Source organism: Salarias fasciatus, chromosome 17, assembly GCF_902148845.1.
Source record: "Salarias fasciatus chromosome 17, fSalaFa1.1, whole genome shotgun sequence".
NCBI classification, from domain to species: Eukaryota; Metazoa; Chordata; class Actinopteri; order Blenniiformes; family Blenniidae; genus Salarias; species Salarias fasciatus.
Genome location: NC_043761.1, coordinates 895620 through 912893, shown reverse-complemented (window position 1 = coordinate 912893; position 17274 = coordinate 895620). Strand labels below are relative to the sequence as shown.

Below are 17274 nucleotides of genomic sequence, written 5' to 3'. Positions count from 1 at the left end.
GCGGATCCAGCCGTCGGCTCAGGAGGATCCGGTTGGAGGTCTGGACCCGCCCCCCCTCCCCCCGCCTCCCACCAACAGCCTCCAGCTGGAGGCCGACCTCCGCCGGCTGAGAGGTCACCCGGAGGCGGTGTACCGGTACCTGAGGGTGAGCCGCTCACTCCTCACGCCTCACTCCTCACGCCTCACTCCTCACTCCTCACTCCTCACTCCTCACGCCTCACTCCTCCGGTTCACTCCTCACGCCTCACTCCTCCGGTTCACTCCTCACGCCTCACTCCTCACGCCTCACTCCTCCGGTTCACTCCTCACGCCTCACTCCTCACGCCTCACTCCTCACGCCTCACTCCTCCGGTTCACTCCGCTCCAGCCGTTTCTTCATCTTTTCTTTGGTCTCTGCAGCGAATCGATCCCGAGGCGTTCTCCGGGATCTTCCACAGCTCCCTGGAGGCCGACCTGCTCAGCCTGATCCTGAACACGCTGCACGGCTTCTACAGGAAGTGAGTCCAGAAGGCTTCACTCGGCCGATCGACCCGGTGGAACCTGTTGTCCAACGTGAGGTTCTGGGTTGTGTGCAGGTCCGAGTCCCCGGCCGTCACGCTGCGGACCCTCGGCGGTCTGTCCCGCGTCCGGCGCTTCGACATGGCCGTCATGTTCCTGTCGTCCGCCGAGAAGAAAGGTTCGGATCGGCCGCCTTTCTTTCTCTCTCTTTTCACGACTTCCTGTTGAACCTGCCGCTCCGCTGTCCGTCTCCGCCGCAGTGATCGCCGAGCTGTTCGACTTCCTGCGCCGCTCCGACCTGGACGGCTCGGCCGTCGCCGCGCTGCAGAGGAAGTACGGCGTGTGACGCTGCGGCGCTCAGAGGAACACCGACCGACGGCAGCCGAACGCTTCAGCCATGTTCCTGATGCTTCTTTAAGTGACTCGTTGCACCATCTTGTGGCTCAAACCGGTATTGCATCACTTCACCGACAGCCTTCCAGAAAACCACGAGGAAACATTGATTCCACCAAAAACAAAGACAGAAGAGATTAACTGGCGTCTGTGACTTTGTGGCTGGAACTCTCTGAGTGTGTGTGAAGCGGTGAGACCGGTGGACAGTCCCGTCCTCGTCCCGTCCTCGCTCTGTCCCCGAGGCGTCTCGCCGTCAGTCTGGACACGGCTCTGCTAATAAAGCTGCGTTTTCTAACAGTCTGCTGGATGATATGGATGTTGGAGGGAGAACAATGGGTGGATTAAATAATCTGGCACACACACACACACACACATAAATAAATAATGACATTTTTTTCTTTATATGAGCATTTATTGTAGGTAAAATCTTCATGAGCTATAATTAATATCACAACTACACAAAAAGTCAAGAAAAAAAAAAAGAAAAAGAGTCATGACTGAAGTGTGTGTGTGTGTGTGTGTGTGTTCTTGTATTTCTATCCTTGTCGGGGCCAAATGTCCCCACAAGGATAGCAAAACGTGGAACGACGTGCCTTGTGGGACCTTTTTCCGGTCCTAAGTAGGAGAAACAGTGTTTTCTTGACCATGTTGTTGTTACTGAAAAAAGTAAAAGTGCAAAAACATTTCTTTAGGGTTAGGCTTTGTTGTGGTGTGGGTTAGGGTTAGGGTAAGGGTTAGGGTTAGGGGCTAGACATGAATGGGAGTCAATGGACGGTCCCCACAAGGATAGAAATACAAGACTGTGTGTGTGTGTGTGTGTGTGTGTGTGTGTGTGTGTGTGTGTGTGTGTGTGTGTGTGTGTGTGTGTACTTGTACAGCTATAGTTGTGAGGACCTTCATGGGTTTATAACCTTAAAAGTGAGGACATTTTTGCCGGTCCTCACTTTTCGTTTCGACAGACCTTTTTGACCTTTTTGAGGGTTCAGACTTGACCTTTGGTTTCGGGTTACAGTGAGGTTTAGGTCAGGTTTAGGGTACAGGTCAGGGTCAGGCATTAATTCTTGATGGTTAGGCGTAGGGGGGCTAGGAAATGCATTATGTCAATGAATGCCCTCACAACTAGAGAAGTACAAACGTGTGTGTGTGTGTGTGTGTGTGTGTGTGTGTGTGTCTCAGAGTGAGGTCTCTCTGGAGTCCCTCGGTGGCCTGAAGGTCAGGATTTCGGTGAAAGTGTGACCTGAGAGGAGAGAGAGAGGCAGAGTTACTTCACCTTATCCTCATCAGGAGGAACCTCTGAAACAGGAAGCTTTGCTGCCCTCATGTGGCGTCTCTGTGCTACTGCGACCGTCTCAGACCGGATGGACAGAGAGGACGTCCAGACTCCGACCGGGGTCCACCGAGCCCCGCCCCCCCGCCCGGCCTTACGCTTCCACTGCTCCAGCGGCAGGTCGCTGTTGTCCAGCGTCTGGTCGTACGGCGGCGCCTCCGCCTCCTCCTCCGCCTCCCGGAAGTCGCTGAAGAAGGGCAGCTGCAGGGCGGCGGCGGCCGCCACCCGCTGCTCCGGGTCCAGGAGGAGCATCTTCTCCAGGACGCTCACCGCTGCACCCACACCAGACACACGGTTTGAGACCGGTCGGGCCCGGAGGAGCGCCCCCTGCAGGAGCGACGCCTCCACCTACCGCCGGGCGACGCTTTGGAGCAGACGGCGTGCAGATCCTTCTTGGGGACCGGAGCCAGGCCGCGGATGTAGTTTCTGGCCTGAGGAGAGAGAAACGGCACGGCGAAGCATCACACCCCGCTGTGCTCCGGCTGTTTCACTTCTTTTTAGCTTTTTGAAATATTTTAACTTCTGTGAAACTTTCTGCCCCGTGTTAACGGAAGTCAGCGCTTTCAAATCTTATCCCCTTTTAACCATTCAGCTTCTAGAATGTTCAACTTCTTCAACCCTTTCCTAAACTTTTCTCAACTTCTTTTTGGTTTTTCAACTTTTTCAAAAAAATGTTCATTTTTTTAAAACTTTTTCAACCTTTAAACTTTTTTCAGGTTTTTCTAACCAAAATTATTCAACTTTTTCAAAATTTTTTCAGCTCTTTTTTATTTTTACTTTTTCAACCTTTTTTGATTTTTTCAGGTTTTTCTAACTTTCGAAAACAAAATTTTTTAGCTTTTTCAGGGTTTTTTTCCCTACTTTTTTAACCTTTTTAAATTTATTCCAGTTTTTTAAAACTTTTTCAACCATCTTTTTTTGTTTCACTTTTTTCAGGTTTTTCTAACTTTTCCAAAACAATTTTCAACTTTTTCAAAATGTTTTCAGTTTTTTTTTTTTACTTTTTCAACCTTTTCTACAAATTTTTCAGATTTTTTTAAACTTTTCAACCTTCTTTTTTTTTTTTTTCCAGGTAATTTGAACTTTTCTTCTTGCACTTCTTCCTCATTACAGCAGTTTCTTCAGGAAATGTAGATTTTTCTACTTTCGGTTTGTGTTTGAGCAGATGGAGGTTTTCTGGTTCTCACGTCTTGGCTCTGCAGCTTGGCCACGAAGTCGGCGGTGGGAGTTCCTGTGATCTTCATGATCTCCCTGAGCTGGTCCAAGTCTGACCGCCGCCCAGGTTAAGGGTCAGTGGCTGGGCGAGTTGGAATGAAAACAAGCAGTGAAGTCACTGGATCTGCTGGGAGGATCTGGAAGCTCCCGTCCTCTCGGATCCATCGTGGCGCCCGGCGGTCGGTCAAGGATACGGTCGTTTCCTTTGAACAGCGGTTTTCCCAGCAGCATCTCCGCCATGATGCAGCCGGCAGACCAGATGTCCACTGAAACCCAGAACGCCACAGCTCACCTTCCGTTCCGGTGCGGAGCCACGAGGCGGTGGCGGCGGCGGCGGCGGTGGTGGCGGCGGCGGCTCACCCGTCTGGCTGTAGTGCATCCAGTTGAGGATGACCTCCGGCGCCCGGTACCAGCGCGTCACCACGTAGCCCGTCATCTCGGCGTCCGCCTGCCTCGCCAGGCCGAAGTCCAGGATCTGAGGGGGCAGAGCGGCGGCGGAGCGCGTCAGACGGTCCGGGCGGTTCGAATCCCGGCCGGGTCCGCGGCGCCGAGTTACCTTCAGCTCGCAGTCCGGGTTGACGGCTAAATTCCCAGGCTTCAGGTCCTGTGGAGAGCAGAAAGGCCAGGAAGATTCTTATTTTAGAAATTCTAGACATTTCAGGGTTTTTAAGCCGTTTCATCACTTTTCTCCCATTTCTTGAGGTTTTAACTACTTTTCTAAATTTTACTTGAACCTTTTTTTGAATCCCTTCTGAACCGAGAGCGACGGATCGTATAATCATGTAAAAATAAGTTTAATATTCATTCATGTTTCATGTGGTGAAGCCTTCATGGAGCCACATGAGGCTCCAGAGCCGCAGGTTGAACCCCCCTGCTCTGAACTCTGTGTGGGAAACAGGATGAATGAAAGAGAGAGAAAGAGAAACCCCTCCCCCAAAACTCCCAGGCCCAAAGGTCAAAGTTCACCCACCCTGTGAATGATCCCTGCCGAGTGGATGTACTGCAGAGGACACACACACACACACACACACACACACACACACACACACACACACACACACACACACACACACACACACACACACACAGCGTCAGATGGGCTGGCCCCGGCCGCTCCGTGGCTCCGCCCCCGTCCTCCTCCACCTTCAGTCCTCTCAGCATCTGGTAGACCAGGAACTGCACCCGGTCCTCCGTCAGGCGCTGCAGCTTCATCAGCCGGCCCAGGTCGGTGCCCATGAAGGGCATCACCAGGTAGCTGCGGGACAGGGGGGGTCCGGGTCAGACACGGCGGCCTGGCGAGCGCCGCCAGGGGCTCGGGAACTCACAAGTCTCGCAGCCGGTCCAGGGAGATCTCGGCGGTGAAGACGTCCAGCAGGCCGATCACCTGGAGGGAGTGGGGACAGGGAGTGAGAGCCGCCCGGGTCCCCGGTCCCCCCCGGTCCCCCCCGGGGCCCCCGGGGCCCCCGTGGCCCCCGCGGTCCTCACGTTCTCGTGCTTCATGTGCTTGAGCAGCCGCAGCTCCCGGTAGGCCCGCTTGGCGAACAGCTTGGTCTGGAAGGGCCGGTGCAGCTTCTTGATGGCCACCTGCGTCCCGGAGCGGCGGTCCCACGCCGAGCTGGGGGGGCAGGGGGACACCTTCAGACGGGCCCCCGAAACCACCAGAACCAGCACAGCACCTACAGGTCCAGGATCCTCGAGCAGGATTCCAGAGAACCAGGGAACAAAGTGCATTCTGGGGGCTTTGACTCCCTCTAACAATGAGTTCGGGGGGGGGGGGGGGGGGGGGGGGGGGGGGGGGGGGGGGGGTCCTTTGTTGACGCTCATCTCCATCACACAATACAGCCTGGGCCCCTCAGAGCCAGCTGACCCCCCCCCCCCATCCAGCTGGGAGCAGGACCCTCCAGAACCCGGACCCTCAGGATCACTTTCACTCTTCAATTTGCGCAAAATAAAAAACGGTTTCTGCAGGAATTATAACAGATTTAATGACATTTCTGCCACAGAAGAGGAGAAAATGAAAGATACTCCCGGTCTCTCTCCGGTGAACTCACCACACGGTCCCGTACGCCCCCGTCCCGACCTGCTTCAGGTCCCGGTACCGCTCCGGGACCTCCCACACGGTCCTGTGGACCTCCTGCCGGTAGAACCCGGTCCTGGACCGCACGGCCATGCCCTACCGAGGAGACGAGGCTGCGCACGGGCTGCGGGTCCGAGGCGCGCGCGCTCTCATGGGAGGAAGTCGACGTTTCTGCCGTCGGTGCGTAAAGACGCACAGCGGAGGGAGCGGACTGGAGCGCCCGCCACGCACCATCACACCCCCAACACACGCGCGCGCGCGCGCGGCTCCGGTTGCCCCTGGCAGTGTGTGGGTGTTTCTACAATGTGGGAGTAAAACATCTGTCTCCGGCTGGACTCTGATCCGGATCCGGATCCGCAGAAGGCTGAACTTCACACACGATGAAGAACTGCGACAACTCACTGAAAATCCTTCTTCTTGAAAACCTTTCCACCTGAACACCTGAGGAGCTGCCTTCCTTTAAAGACCAACTTTCAGCCGCTCCTCAGCATTTGTTTTTATGATCATTTACATTTTATTCAAAGTATTTAATTATTTTTTGACACAATGAGACTTTGGCACAGATATTTTTTTCATTATATCTTTATTTGTTTCAGTGTTGGAAATTATAAATCTTATTATATTTAGAATTATTATATTTTATTAATCATTGTTTTTTAAGAAGTATATTGTTTCAGTCTCAATGTGGCTGTTTCCTCACCTCAAAGCAGTTTGTGCTGCAGTTTGAAAAATGCTGTAGTGACGAACAGTGACTGATTGACAATGTGAACACAATCCAAACATATTTCCATCCTCTCAGAACAAATAAAGCTAATAAAAACAATGACATTAAAATAAATAATCATAAATGAGGACAACGTCTCTGTTCCTTTGCTGCAGATTAGACATCCCAGTCAAACCCATTCCTCCACGGAGGGTCGGAGCTGTGAAGTAAAGTTGTGTGTTTTGTGTTGCTTGTGCGGGAAAAATGAAGAACGACATGGCTGCCAACTCAGGCATCGACATCTTTAATGCTGTAATATATGAAGGAATGACTGAATGACCCAGAAAAACATGTCACCAAATGAACAGAGTGGCAAACAGAAGGGCTGAAGCTCCAGCTCAGGTTACCTTCAATCAAAAACACACACAGGCTGTGCAGGACCATGAGGCAGACGAGTCTTTTGACCACAGCGTCTTTATTCTTGTTGTCCTGCTCCAGGCGGTCCAGGCCTTAAAGCCTCCTACCAGCTGAAGGTCATCTCTGTAATGAGGAGGGGCGTGGCCTAACCAACACCCTATACCAGGTGTGCAGAATTATCAGGCAGCTTCTTTACCTTTGGCAAAAGAGATTTTTGACAGACTCTGAAAAGTCCAACCCAGCGAGATGTCCTGCAGAGGGATGCAGCACTCTTAAAAATGCCAAGTTTCTGAGGCGTGACCCTCGAACAGTCAAACGTTTCACTCAAAACAGTCAACAGGGCCGCAAGAGGCCAGCTGAAAAAACCAGGTGCAAAATAAAAAATCAAGGAAAATCCAGCCTGAAGCTGCTCAGACGCCACCTGCCTGCAGTTCGTCCAGATTTCAGAGCTGCAGCGTCACTGGATGCCGAACAGCACCAGGAGCGCCTGAAACCAGCACTGACAAGACAGCAGAACGTCCAGGCCGGGCCCAGAAACACCACACTGATGTCTCTGAGGGTTTCTGGACCGAGGAAGTGAGAGAGAGTCTTGATGACCCGGACCTGAGAGCTCCACCCTGACCCAGACCCCTGGGGGTGGAGGGGGGTCCTGGTCTGGCTGGGATCAACACAGGGGATTGTGGGACCTTTTGGGGGTGAGGATGGAGTCCAGGAGGCTGTGGTTGACGGTGGACAGATCAGGACTGACAGTCTCTGGCCTGTCCTCCAGACAGGGGGCTGTATCGGTCCCTCCTCTGCTTCTGAAGTCCAGAAACGTCAATTTGTGAAGAGTGAGTTGTTTTCTTGGTTCCCTGGTGGAAATAAATCCGTGAAAAGGGGATATATGGGTTTTTTAAGCTGCCTAATAATTCTGCACAGCCTGTAGAAAAAGAAGAAAGAAATGAGTCCAGGCCGGACCCGGACCAGGACCAGGACCAGGACCAGGACCGGACCGGATCAGACCTGCTTCATCGCAGTGATTTGACTGAGACTCCACCTCTTCTGCTAACACACAGGACAGCAGCTCCACCGCAGGAACACCAACAGAAGCACACAACGCAGAAACAGTCAGAGCTCGCACACACACACACACACACACACACACACACACACACACACACACACACAGCAGTTTAGGTTAATTCAACATTTTGCATCCAACAGGCTACAGGAAGCGCTCCGGAGTGGAGCGGGACAGGAACCGGTTCAGAACGAGGCTTGAGGGGTGCAGCGCCGCCTCTGTGCTGAGGGTGGCAGTAGTTCAGTCTGCCTACGGTTCCCTACAGCGCCCCCATGTGGCCACTTCCTGCCAGAACCTCACTGAAAGGCGTTGATTCTGAAATCTGCTTGACATTACGATCGCTGTCTTCTCACATTCTGGTTAATTTTACATTTCCAGGACCTGGGAGCCGCCGTGTGCCGCCGTCTGGAGTCGTTCAGGAATGTAAAGACGAAGGGGGGCAGCCGGAGATCCGGTCTGGAGGCCCGGTCCGGAGCCCGGTCCGGAGACCCGGTCCGGATCCCGGTCCTGAGACCTGGTCCAGAGGCCCGGTCCGGAGACCCGGTCCAGAGGCCCGGTCCGGAGACCCGGTCCAGAGGCCCGGTCCGGAGACCCGGTCCAGAGGCCCGGTCCGGAGACCCGGTCCAGAGACACAGTCGGTGCTTCGCTCGGTGAGCGGCGAGGACGGTTTCCATCCCTGGAAGAACAGCAGCTTCTGTACAGTTCCTCCAGAACCGTGAAGCTCTGGACCAGAGACGGATCAGGGATCAGGACCTGACGGTCAGAATACAGGAACGTGACGCTGCAGCAGGAGAGGTCAGAGTTCATGCAGGTTAACTGAGTGAAGGAGGCGGATTTTGCTGTGAAGCTTGAAGGTGGAGTTAAATATGACAGCAGTCCTGTTTCTGCCGTCGCTTTGGAAATCCTAGTGTGCGTCTATACCCCCTGTCCCCCGTCCCCTGTCTCCTCCCGTCCCCTGTCTCCTCCCGTCCCCCGTCCCCTCCCGTCCCCCGTCCGATCCCGTCCCCTGTCTCCTCCCGTCTCCTTCCGTCTCCCATCCCTTCCCGTCCCTCGTCTCCTCCCGTCCCCCGTCCCCTCCCATCCCCTGTCTCCTCCCGTCTCCTTCCGTCTCCCATCCCTTCCCGTCCCCCGTCTCCCGTCCCCTCCCATCCCCCTTCTCCTCCCGTCCCCCGTCTCCTCCCATCCCCTGTCTCCTCCTGTCTCCTTCCGTCTCCCATCCCTTCCCGTCCCCCGTCTCCTCCCGTCTCCCGTCCCCTCCCGTCCCCCGTCTCCCGTCCCCTCCCGCCCCCCGTCTCCCGTCCCCTCCCATCCCCTGTCTCCTCCCGTCTCCTTCCGTCTCCCGTCCCCTTCCGTCCCCCGTCTCCTCCTGTCCCCCGCCCCCTCCCCCGTCCCCCGTCTCCTCCTGTCCCCCGTCCCCCTGTAAACAGCTCAGAGCTCTGGAGAGTTGCTTCCTCGCTTGCGTCCGGCTGTCCTTCCTCTTTTCTCCGAAGAGGCTGGAAGCAAAACAGGAAGCAACTTCTGCCCGGCTGAAGACACCGTTCAGTTCCACTCTAAGACGTCCTCTGTGGTTAGAAGATGTGCACTCGGTCTCCACGCCGCCCAGAAACACTCGGCTCTGCTCACACCGTGGAGCCGGGGTTTCCCATCAGGAGGCGGCGGCGGCGGCGGCTCACTGCTCCACCTGCAGGCTGTCGGGCTTGTTGCCCTGAGAGCTGAAGCTGCTCACTTCCTCAAACACCAGCTCTGCAGCAGGACAGGGACAGGGACAGGGACAGGGACAGGGACAGGGACAGGGGACCACATCAGATGGACGTTGTGTCTGTGTTTGTTGGGTCGCTGTTGGCGTTCGAGCTGCAGTCTGCCTCCTCTGCTCCCTGCTGCCACTCGGATCATCGTTGCATAATCCTGACAGCTCAGTCCTGCTCTCACTTCCTTCTGCAGACAGTTTCGGCATCTCAGCCGACCGGGCAGGAAGTTGCATAAAGCCTGTCTCCTCCTCCTCCCCCCCCCCCACCCCACCCCCCCCCCCCCCCCCCCCCCCCCCCCCCCCCCCCCCCCCCCCCCGGCTCCTCCTCCAGACTGACCTTTCCACTCCTCCAGCGTTCGGTCCTTGCTCTCCAGGGTCTGGTCGTAGGGCGGCGCCTCCGGCTCGTCGTCCGGGTCGTGGTACTGTGAGAAGTAGGGGTGTGCCAGCGCCTCGGCGGCGGAGATCCTGCCGTCGCAGTCCAGGACCAGCATGCGCTTCAGCAGGTCCACAGCTGAGAGGCCAGAGACCCGGTTCAGACCGGCGGCCGAGGCCCTGCGGGGCCCCGAGCCGGACCGCCACTCACCCAGAGGGTTGGCTCCTCGGAAGATCTTCTCCAGGTCCTGCTGGGGCATGAAGGGGAGGGACTGGATGTACTTCTGCGCCTGCAAACAGAAACCAGCTTCACGTCAGGCCGGGCGGCGGCGGTCAGTCCCTCTCCTGGACCGGAACCGGGCCGGGCTCCCTCACGTGCTCGGAGCAGATCTTCTGCAGCAGCTCTGGAGTCGGCGTGCCGACCACCTCCATGATCCTCTTCAGCTGGTCGATGTCTGCAGGACGAGTCAAGACGCCGCACTCATCTGAGAGACACCCGGTCTCTCTGGACCCAGAGCTCCACAGCAGCCCCAGACCAGCCAAGGATACAGTCGGTGCCGGGGAACAGCACCTTCCCCTTCAGCAGCTCTCCCATGATGCATCCCACCGACCAGATGTCCACTGGAACACACACAGCGGGGGTTCCTCACACACCGGTCACCGGCTCGCCGCGGACGCGGCGGGCGCCGGTTCCCTGCCGTTACCGTTCTGGTTGTAGTGCATCCAGTTGAGCATGATCTCCGGCGCCCGGTACCAGCGCGTCGCCACGTATCCCGTCATCTCGTCGTCCGTCTGCCGGGCCAGGCCGAAGTCCAGGATCTGTCCAGACGGGAGCGTGTGGGACGGGCTAAACACTGGTCTGGTGGGGGGTTAGCGGGGGGGTGAGCTCTTACCCTCAGCTCGCAGTCTTCATTCACCGCCACGTTGCTCGGTTTGAGGTCCTGAGAGGAAGAGAGACGCAATGAACAGGAGTGAAATCCGCAGAGCAGGAGATTGACGGCATCAGAGACGCCGTGCGGCGTTCAGTGAGGACGGCGAGAAGACACTCACTCTGTGGATCAGTCCTGCCGAGTGGATGTACTGGAGGACGGCCGGGCGGCGGGACGAGGGACAGAGAGAGGACAGAGGACAGAGGTCAGCACATTCGCTTCTGCCTGACAGGGAAGGCTGGCTCTGTGGTTACCATGGCAACCGGGAGGGCCGCCGCAGGCTGCTGGACCGGCCCGGCGTCAGCTGGTCAACGCCGGGCGCAATTCGTGTAACATAGACGGCGGCGTCCAAAATGAACGCCGGCCAGAAGGCTCCACAGAGACACAGGACACACACTCCAAAAACAAAACGCTAAAGATCTGTGGAACTCTTCAACGTTACTGAGATTCTTCAGCACATTTTCCAAATCTTCTCAGACAGAAACAACTCATCCTGCTCCTGACTGCAGCTTTAAGGCCTTAAATGACATTTAGCGCCACAGGAAACCTGGAGAAACGACATTAAGAACCAGGAGGACGAGGTTTTAGGACACTACCCCGGAGCTCAGCAGCTTCTGGCAAAACTGTGGAAATAACGTGAATTTTGGCCCAATAAGTGTGAAACTCACCACCGGACCACCGAGACAGTTCAAATGCTTTAACATGAAGCCAGGTGTTTCAGGTTTGATTTAAGTCCGGCTGAAGGGTCAGAACCAGGTCTCGGGCCGATAAAGCGGATTACACTCACACAGAGAGTATTCGGATTACCTTGAGGCCCCGGAGGAGCTGGTAAATCAGGAACTGCACGTGCTCGTCTGACAGCCTCTGGAACTTAACGATGTTGTTGAGGTCTGCGCCCATCAGGTTCGTCACCAGGTAGCTGGAGAAGAGGACGGAGTACAGAGGAGACGGACAGAGGTGGGGATTTCCATCCAGAGGAGGAGAAAGTGATGCTGCCATGGCAACCACCAGACATCCCCGCCAGCCTGCATCCCCCAGGATCACCTCAGATCCAGCTCCAGCGCTTTATCAGCACAATCAGAGGGAGAAAAGGGTCTTACAGCTCATTGAAGTCTTCTAGCGCGGCAGCGGGCGAGAAGACGTCCAGCAGTCCGATAACCTGCAGAGAGGAGACAGAAGCCAGCAGAGCGGATCAGTAACCCGGCGGAGACACAGTCCAGTCCGTCCCCGTCTTCACTCACGTTCTCGTGCTTCATGTGCTTGAGCAGCCGGAGCTCCCGGTACGAGCGGCGGCTGTGGATCAGGGACTGGAACGGCCGGGACAGCTTCTTCACCGCCACCTTCTGCCTCAGCACCACGTCGTACGCCGAGCTGGAGAGGAGGAACGCTCAGATCAGCTGCTTATCGAAGAACCAGCTGATAAAGAGCGGAACAGTGAGGGAGGGAAACGAGACGCCGGCTGATGAGACGGACACACAGAGGACGGACGTCGGATATTGTCAGAGTGCCGGCGGTCCATTTTATCTGCCTGGTTTGAAACGGAAACGTCAGTCGTCACACTGAGCGCTGCCAGCAGCTCCCGGTGAAACGATCCTAACATCACTGCCATCGCAGAGCGAAGCCGGGCGGCTGAGACGAGAGCTGCTCTGCAGAGAAAACCTCAAAACGCCCAGCAGCTGCTGAAAACAAAGGACGTTGATATCTGGCGAAAGATGGAGCTTCAAAGAAAAGCTTCTTCTCAGGGGTGTCAAACCAAAGGCCCGTGGGCTGAAACTGAAGTTATTCCAGCTCTGTTTTACCAGCCTGAGCCCGTCCAAACAGGATCCGCTGTTGTTACCTGTTAGCCACCAGGTGAGGCTGGGACTCGATCATGTTTGCTTTTGCAATAACTTCAATAAGTAGCTTCATGAACCAAAGAAAGACTTAAAGCACCACAGTCATCTTGTCAGTGTTTTTGTTCTAAGACTCTGTCAGAGCTGAATAAATGGTTTGTTGCTGAGCGTGATTCAAGGGTGTTTTAACTCGGGATTTGTTTATTCTGAATTAAGTAATTCAGAATTATAGTCCAGAGCTTGGTGTTTTCATGGGAAAAACGAAGAATTAAATCCTATCTCACGCCGAGGTCTGTGCAGCGTTCTGATTGGACGGGGCGGCCGTGACGTAGGGACGTGTCCCGGAAGTAAACAGCGTTTTTCTATCTTTCTTTCTCGATTAACTTTGAAGCTACAGCTTTGAAAATTTCCTCGTTGTTAAACTTCCGTCGATCCGCTCGTTATATCCAATTCTTCTAAAACTCCAGCTGAATAAATCGTCTCCATACGAGTCGAACCGCGGAACCGCGGGCCGCCATCTTGGAATATTGCGTCATCACAACGGAGCATGCGCAGAACGACCAGGATGAAGTCGCGCCTAATTAGCATATAATTCGGATCAATTCGGATTCAAACTCGATTCTGAATGAAGTTTTCAGGCGTTTCCATGGTGATTTTAGAGCAGAATTAAGATTTGTTCAGACTTACAGAGGAATAAAGAGTCCAGTGCAAACGGAAGCAGTCTCCCAGTTGCGCCGCTCTAGTGAATGGTGCATGCATCCGGTTTGTGTCCACAGAGCCAATATTCCCAGACCGCAGGTGACCTGTGCACCTCACACGCCTGAGTAACCTGAGAGCGTCCACATGGCGCTGGGAGGAAATCACCGGCTGGCGGCCCGGACGCTCCCGCCGGGCCTTGGCCGGTCTCGTCCTCCATCTGTCATGAACCGGCGCCCCGCCGCCTCTGAGCCCCCACACAGCCGGGGAGGCGGCGGCGGGCCGGACCCAGGAAGACGACTTCAAGCCCCAAGCGAAGACTTTCAGTCGGTTCTTGTTTGTATTCCGACTCCTGCTCAAATCAACATTACCGTTTCTCCGATTTCCCTCAATGCAGCTTAATGTTTGACCCCACAGGGATGACAGGCTCTCACAACGTCTCCGTGTGGAAACAGAAGGGAATCAGAGGAGACGGGTCTGGGTCTGCATCATGCATACAAACAAACACCAGGACCGGGTTTTCATGTTCCCGATCACTGCTCCAGCAGGCTGAGGCTTTCTGACAGGAGGAAATAAAGCAGGCATGTTTTATTCATGGTTCTCCAAATGAGAGGCTTCACGCCAAACCTCTGCTCCGCTGAACAGGAGATGAAAGCAGCCTCCGTCAGCTCTGCTCGGATCCCGTCCTGACGCTGGGCTCTGAGCAGACTAATGGAAACTGGCAGAGTTCTGGTCCGGAGGAACATCCAGCGAGGATCTGACTCGCGGTCGGACGCAGTCAGGATTACAAACTTTGTGTCTTATGAAAACTGAAGCAGTGGCGTCTGGTAAATCATCCAGACAGCCTGGTGGCTGTGATGCTCCTCAGCTCTGAGATCCCCGCCCGATCAGCTGCCTCCACCTGATCAACTATTCCCTTTCAAAGCTCCGTTTCAGCATCTTGGGACTCTGCTTCGTCCAGAAGTTAACGGGGGTAGAAGTCCCACCGTTCCCGCCATAGTGGAGAGGATCCTAACCCCCCATACGTCCTCATCCAGATGTCCCGGCCTCCCCTCCCATCCCCCTGCCTCCTCACGGACAAAGGCTGGGACCAGACGAACCGCTCAGCGCTGTGCAGGAATGTCCTTTGTGTGTTTGTCTAATTTAGTGAACTCTGGACAGAGTTTCGTTTCATGAAGCAGCGGCTTTGAGATCAAGATAAGTCAATGCAACCGTACAAAAACAGCAATTCAAGACGAGGAGAAGAGGTCCAGGAAGTCAGAGCAAAGGGCCGCTCTGCCTCACACACTGACTGATAGAACTCTTCTCTCCTGTCAGGATTCATGTCCAGGGCTTTCTTCTTCATGCAGACCGTGGAGCAGGAGTGTGAGGGGTTAATCCATTGAGTTTCACCATCAGAGCGCTCTGATTTCCAGATGTGTATTTGTGTCTGAGACGCCGCGATCCCCTCCTTCCTGAGGCTGAAACGCTGCCCAGCTCTGCCTCAGTCCATTAAGAAACCTGATCAGCTGGAGCGATCGTATCACGCAGCAGCAGCCTGGACCAGACCGCTCTGCGAGACCGAGATGCAGAGAATTCAGACAGGAACTCTGCTTCTGCTGAGAAGACGCCAATAAACAGCCGGCGAGCGCTCCTCTGGAGGAAGTTGTGCTTCTCACCATGAAATCCTCCTCCTCTTTCATCCCGGCAGCGCAGAACATCACAGGACTCCGGCTGAGACGTCAGGATTTAGCTAAGCTGACCCAGAATTCAGCACTTTGATTGTGTGGCTGCAGTCTGGGGCCACGGTGCAAGTGAATATCTGGATCTGCTTTCTGTTGTGATGCTGTCTGCAGTCAGACCATCGCTCTGAATTCGGCCCTGATTAAACAATCGGTCATAAAACACACAAGTCTGCTTTACCGTCGCCTGCATGTCAGGGAGACGTGCTGATTCGGTTCCCCGTGTTCTCCTCGGCCTGATCGCTAATGGCTTAATTAACGCCGACTGTTCAGACAAGGTTACCCACTGTGGCGCGTCGCCATGGCAACGGCATCCCACCCGCAGGGGCAGGTTCAACCGAAGCCCCTGGATCTGCAACAAAGGAGCAAGTGAGGACGGATATGGAGGATTATGAAACCATGATGAGGATGATGAGGATGAAGAGGATGATGAGGAAGAGGATGATGATGAGGATGATGATGATGAGGCATGCATCACCACTGAGATCACAGAAGTTGGGCACAGGGTTCCCTTCCCAGATGTTCCCTGCAGCTGCAGAGCCGGGTTGTCTGGTCTGGGTCTGGGTCTGGGTCTGGTCTGGGTCTGGTCTGGGTCTGGGTCTGGGTCTGGGTCTGGGTCTGGTCTGGGTCTGGGTCTCTGGGGGGGGTGTCCGGTACTGATGCCCGGTGCAGCGGGGCTGAGGGGGGTGAAAACAAACCCTGCAGACCTCTCCAGACAGCTGTTCGCCACCGAGCACAATAACAGGCATTGCCGGACCGGAAGCGGCGGCAGGCCGGTCCTCCCAGCTGATACAGCACCGCCGGTAAACGCTGTGGCTGTGCAGCCTCGCCCCTCCACACACACACACACACACACACACACATACACACACACACGGACGTGCGCAGGCACGCACTCACCACACGGAGCCGTACGCGCCGGAGCCCACCGGCGTCAGGTTCTGGTACCGCTCCGGAACCTCCCACACCGTCTTGTTCAGCTCCTGCCGGTAGAATCCCGGTCTGGCAGACATCTCTGACTGCTGTCGCTCCACAAAAGAAAGAAACGAGCAGGAAGAAGAGGAAGAGGAGGAGGAGGAGGAGGAGGAGGAGAGGCTGCCGTCTGCTGAGAGGAGCTGCTGCTCTGCTGCTACACCACACCTCTCTCTCTCCCTCTCTCTCTCTCCCTCTCTCTCCCTCGCTCTCTCTCTCCCTCTCTCTCTCTCTCCCTCTCTCTCTCCCTCTCCTCTCTCTCTCTCTCTCTCCCTCTCTCTCTCTCTCTCTCCCTCTCTCTCTCTCTCCCTCTCTCTCTCATCAAACAGACATCCGTTCTATTCTATTAATTCTGTTGTGTATTTTAGTGTTGTGTCCATTGATTGACTGTTTTATTTTTCAGTATTTACCCATTTGGACTGAACAATATGTGGACTATATCAACAACAATACATTATTTATTTATTTATGTATTTATTTATTTATTTATTTATTTATTTAAATATCTGTATTTGTTTGTTCATTTATTCATTAACTAGATTCTCTGGACTCTTTTTTAGTGATTTATTTTCTACTTCAGGTTTAGGCTGCTGAGCTGAGCTTCTCTTTTCCTTTCTCATATGTCTCAATTCTGCATGTCTGTAACATCCGGTCTCTCGTGTCTCCGGTGTCTCCGGTGTCTCCTCTCCTCTGTCTCTCTTCCATCCTGCAGCATGTCTGACAGGTGAAGGTGAAGCTGATGCTCTCATCCCCATCAGGTCTACGGCCAGTGAGTCTGGTTCTGGTTCTGGTTCTGCAGAAACTCTCCTCTAAACCTTCATTCTGCAGGGTCCTTCCTGCGCCAACAGTTTGAAGTTTGAGTGTGTGTGTGTGTGTGTGTGTGTGTGTGTGTGTGTGTGTGTGTGTGTGTCACTCAGACGACCCCCTGGTTGTAGAAGTGATCTGCCGGGTCCAGCAAACAGCTGCTGACTTGACAAACAGCGCCCTCTGCTGGTGTAAAGGTGAACAACACCTTCTGCTCTGTTGAATGTAACCCTTTCCAGTCATGAAACGTGTCTGATCGCTCGGTCCTGAGTGGATCCTCTGGGTCCTGAGTGGATCCTCTGGATCCTGGATCGTCTTCCAGCCGTTTGAATCGTGATCGAAACATCTGATCGGTTTCGTCCTTTAATAACTTCTCCTCTTCTGTTACCTGAGTAACGCTGATGGACTCAGTAACCTGCTGATGATTGGTCCTCTTCGTCAGGGGGGCGCGTGCAGACGATAATTGGGGGCGGGGCTTATCTGCAGCTGATTAGTGCGGCTGATTGTGAGT

At 54.7% G+C, this 17274-nt stretch overlaps 3 protein-coding genes across 3 annotated transcripts in view; 1 reads left to right on the top strand and 2 right to left on the bottom strand.

Moving 5' to 3' along the window:
- rpap3 (RNA polymerase II associated protein 3) overlaps positions 1–1280 on the top strand; it is a 5207-nt gene extending 3927 nt beyond the window's left edge. The window contains exons 14-17 of the mRNA XM_030113799.1: positions 1–145; positions 400–497; positions 576–676; positions 759–1280. Coding sequence (XP_029969659.1) covers positions 1–145; positions 400–497; positions 576–676; positions 759–844 — 430 coding nt within the window. The 3' untranslated portion in view covers positions 845–1280. The remainder of the gene's footprint in view (positions 146–399; positions 498–575; positions 677–758) is intronic.
- A 428-nt stretch (positions 1281–1708) lies between these two features.
- mapk12b (mitogen-activated protein kinase 12b) lies at positions 1709–5637 on the bottom strand. Its single transcript, XM_030113803.1, has 12 exons — positions 5485–5637; positions 4919–5048; positions 4759–4817; positions 4577–4688; positions 4404–4433; positions 3990–4037; positions 3794–3908; positions 3628–3699; positions 3406–3485; positions 2571–2649; positions 2317–2490; positions 1709–2128 (listed from the first exon to the last, which is right to left on the bottom strand). Exons 1-12 carry the CDS (start codon positions 5601–5603, stop codon positions 2064–2066), a joined length of 1083 nt encoding a protein of 360 aa, XP_029969663.1. The 5' UTR covers positions 5604–5637; the 3' UTR covers positions 1709–2063.
- A 3507-nt stretch (positions 5638–9144) lies between these two features.
- On the bottom strand, positions 9145–16006 carry mapk11 (mitogen-activated protein kinase 11). Its single transcript, XM_030113802.1, has 12 exons — positions 15888–16006; positions 11980–12109; positions 11839–11897; positions 11546–11657; positions 10860–10889; positions 10703–10750; positions 10514–10628; positions 10359–10430; positions 10185–10264; positions 10021–10099; positions 9775–9948; positions 9145–9433 (listed from the first exon to the last, which is right to left on the bottom strand). The coding sequence occupies exons 1-12, from the start codon at positions 15998–16000 to the stop codon at positions 9360–9362; spliced, it is 1086 nt and encodes a 361-aa protein (XP_029969662.1). The 5' UTR covers positions 16001–16006; the 3' UTR covers positions 9145–9359.
- Between the last annotated feature and the right edge of the window lie 1268 nt (positions 16007–17274).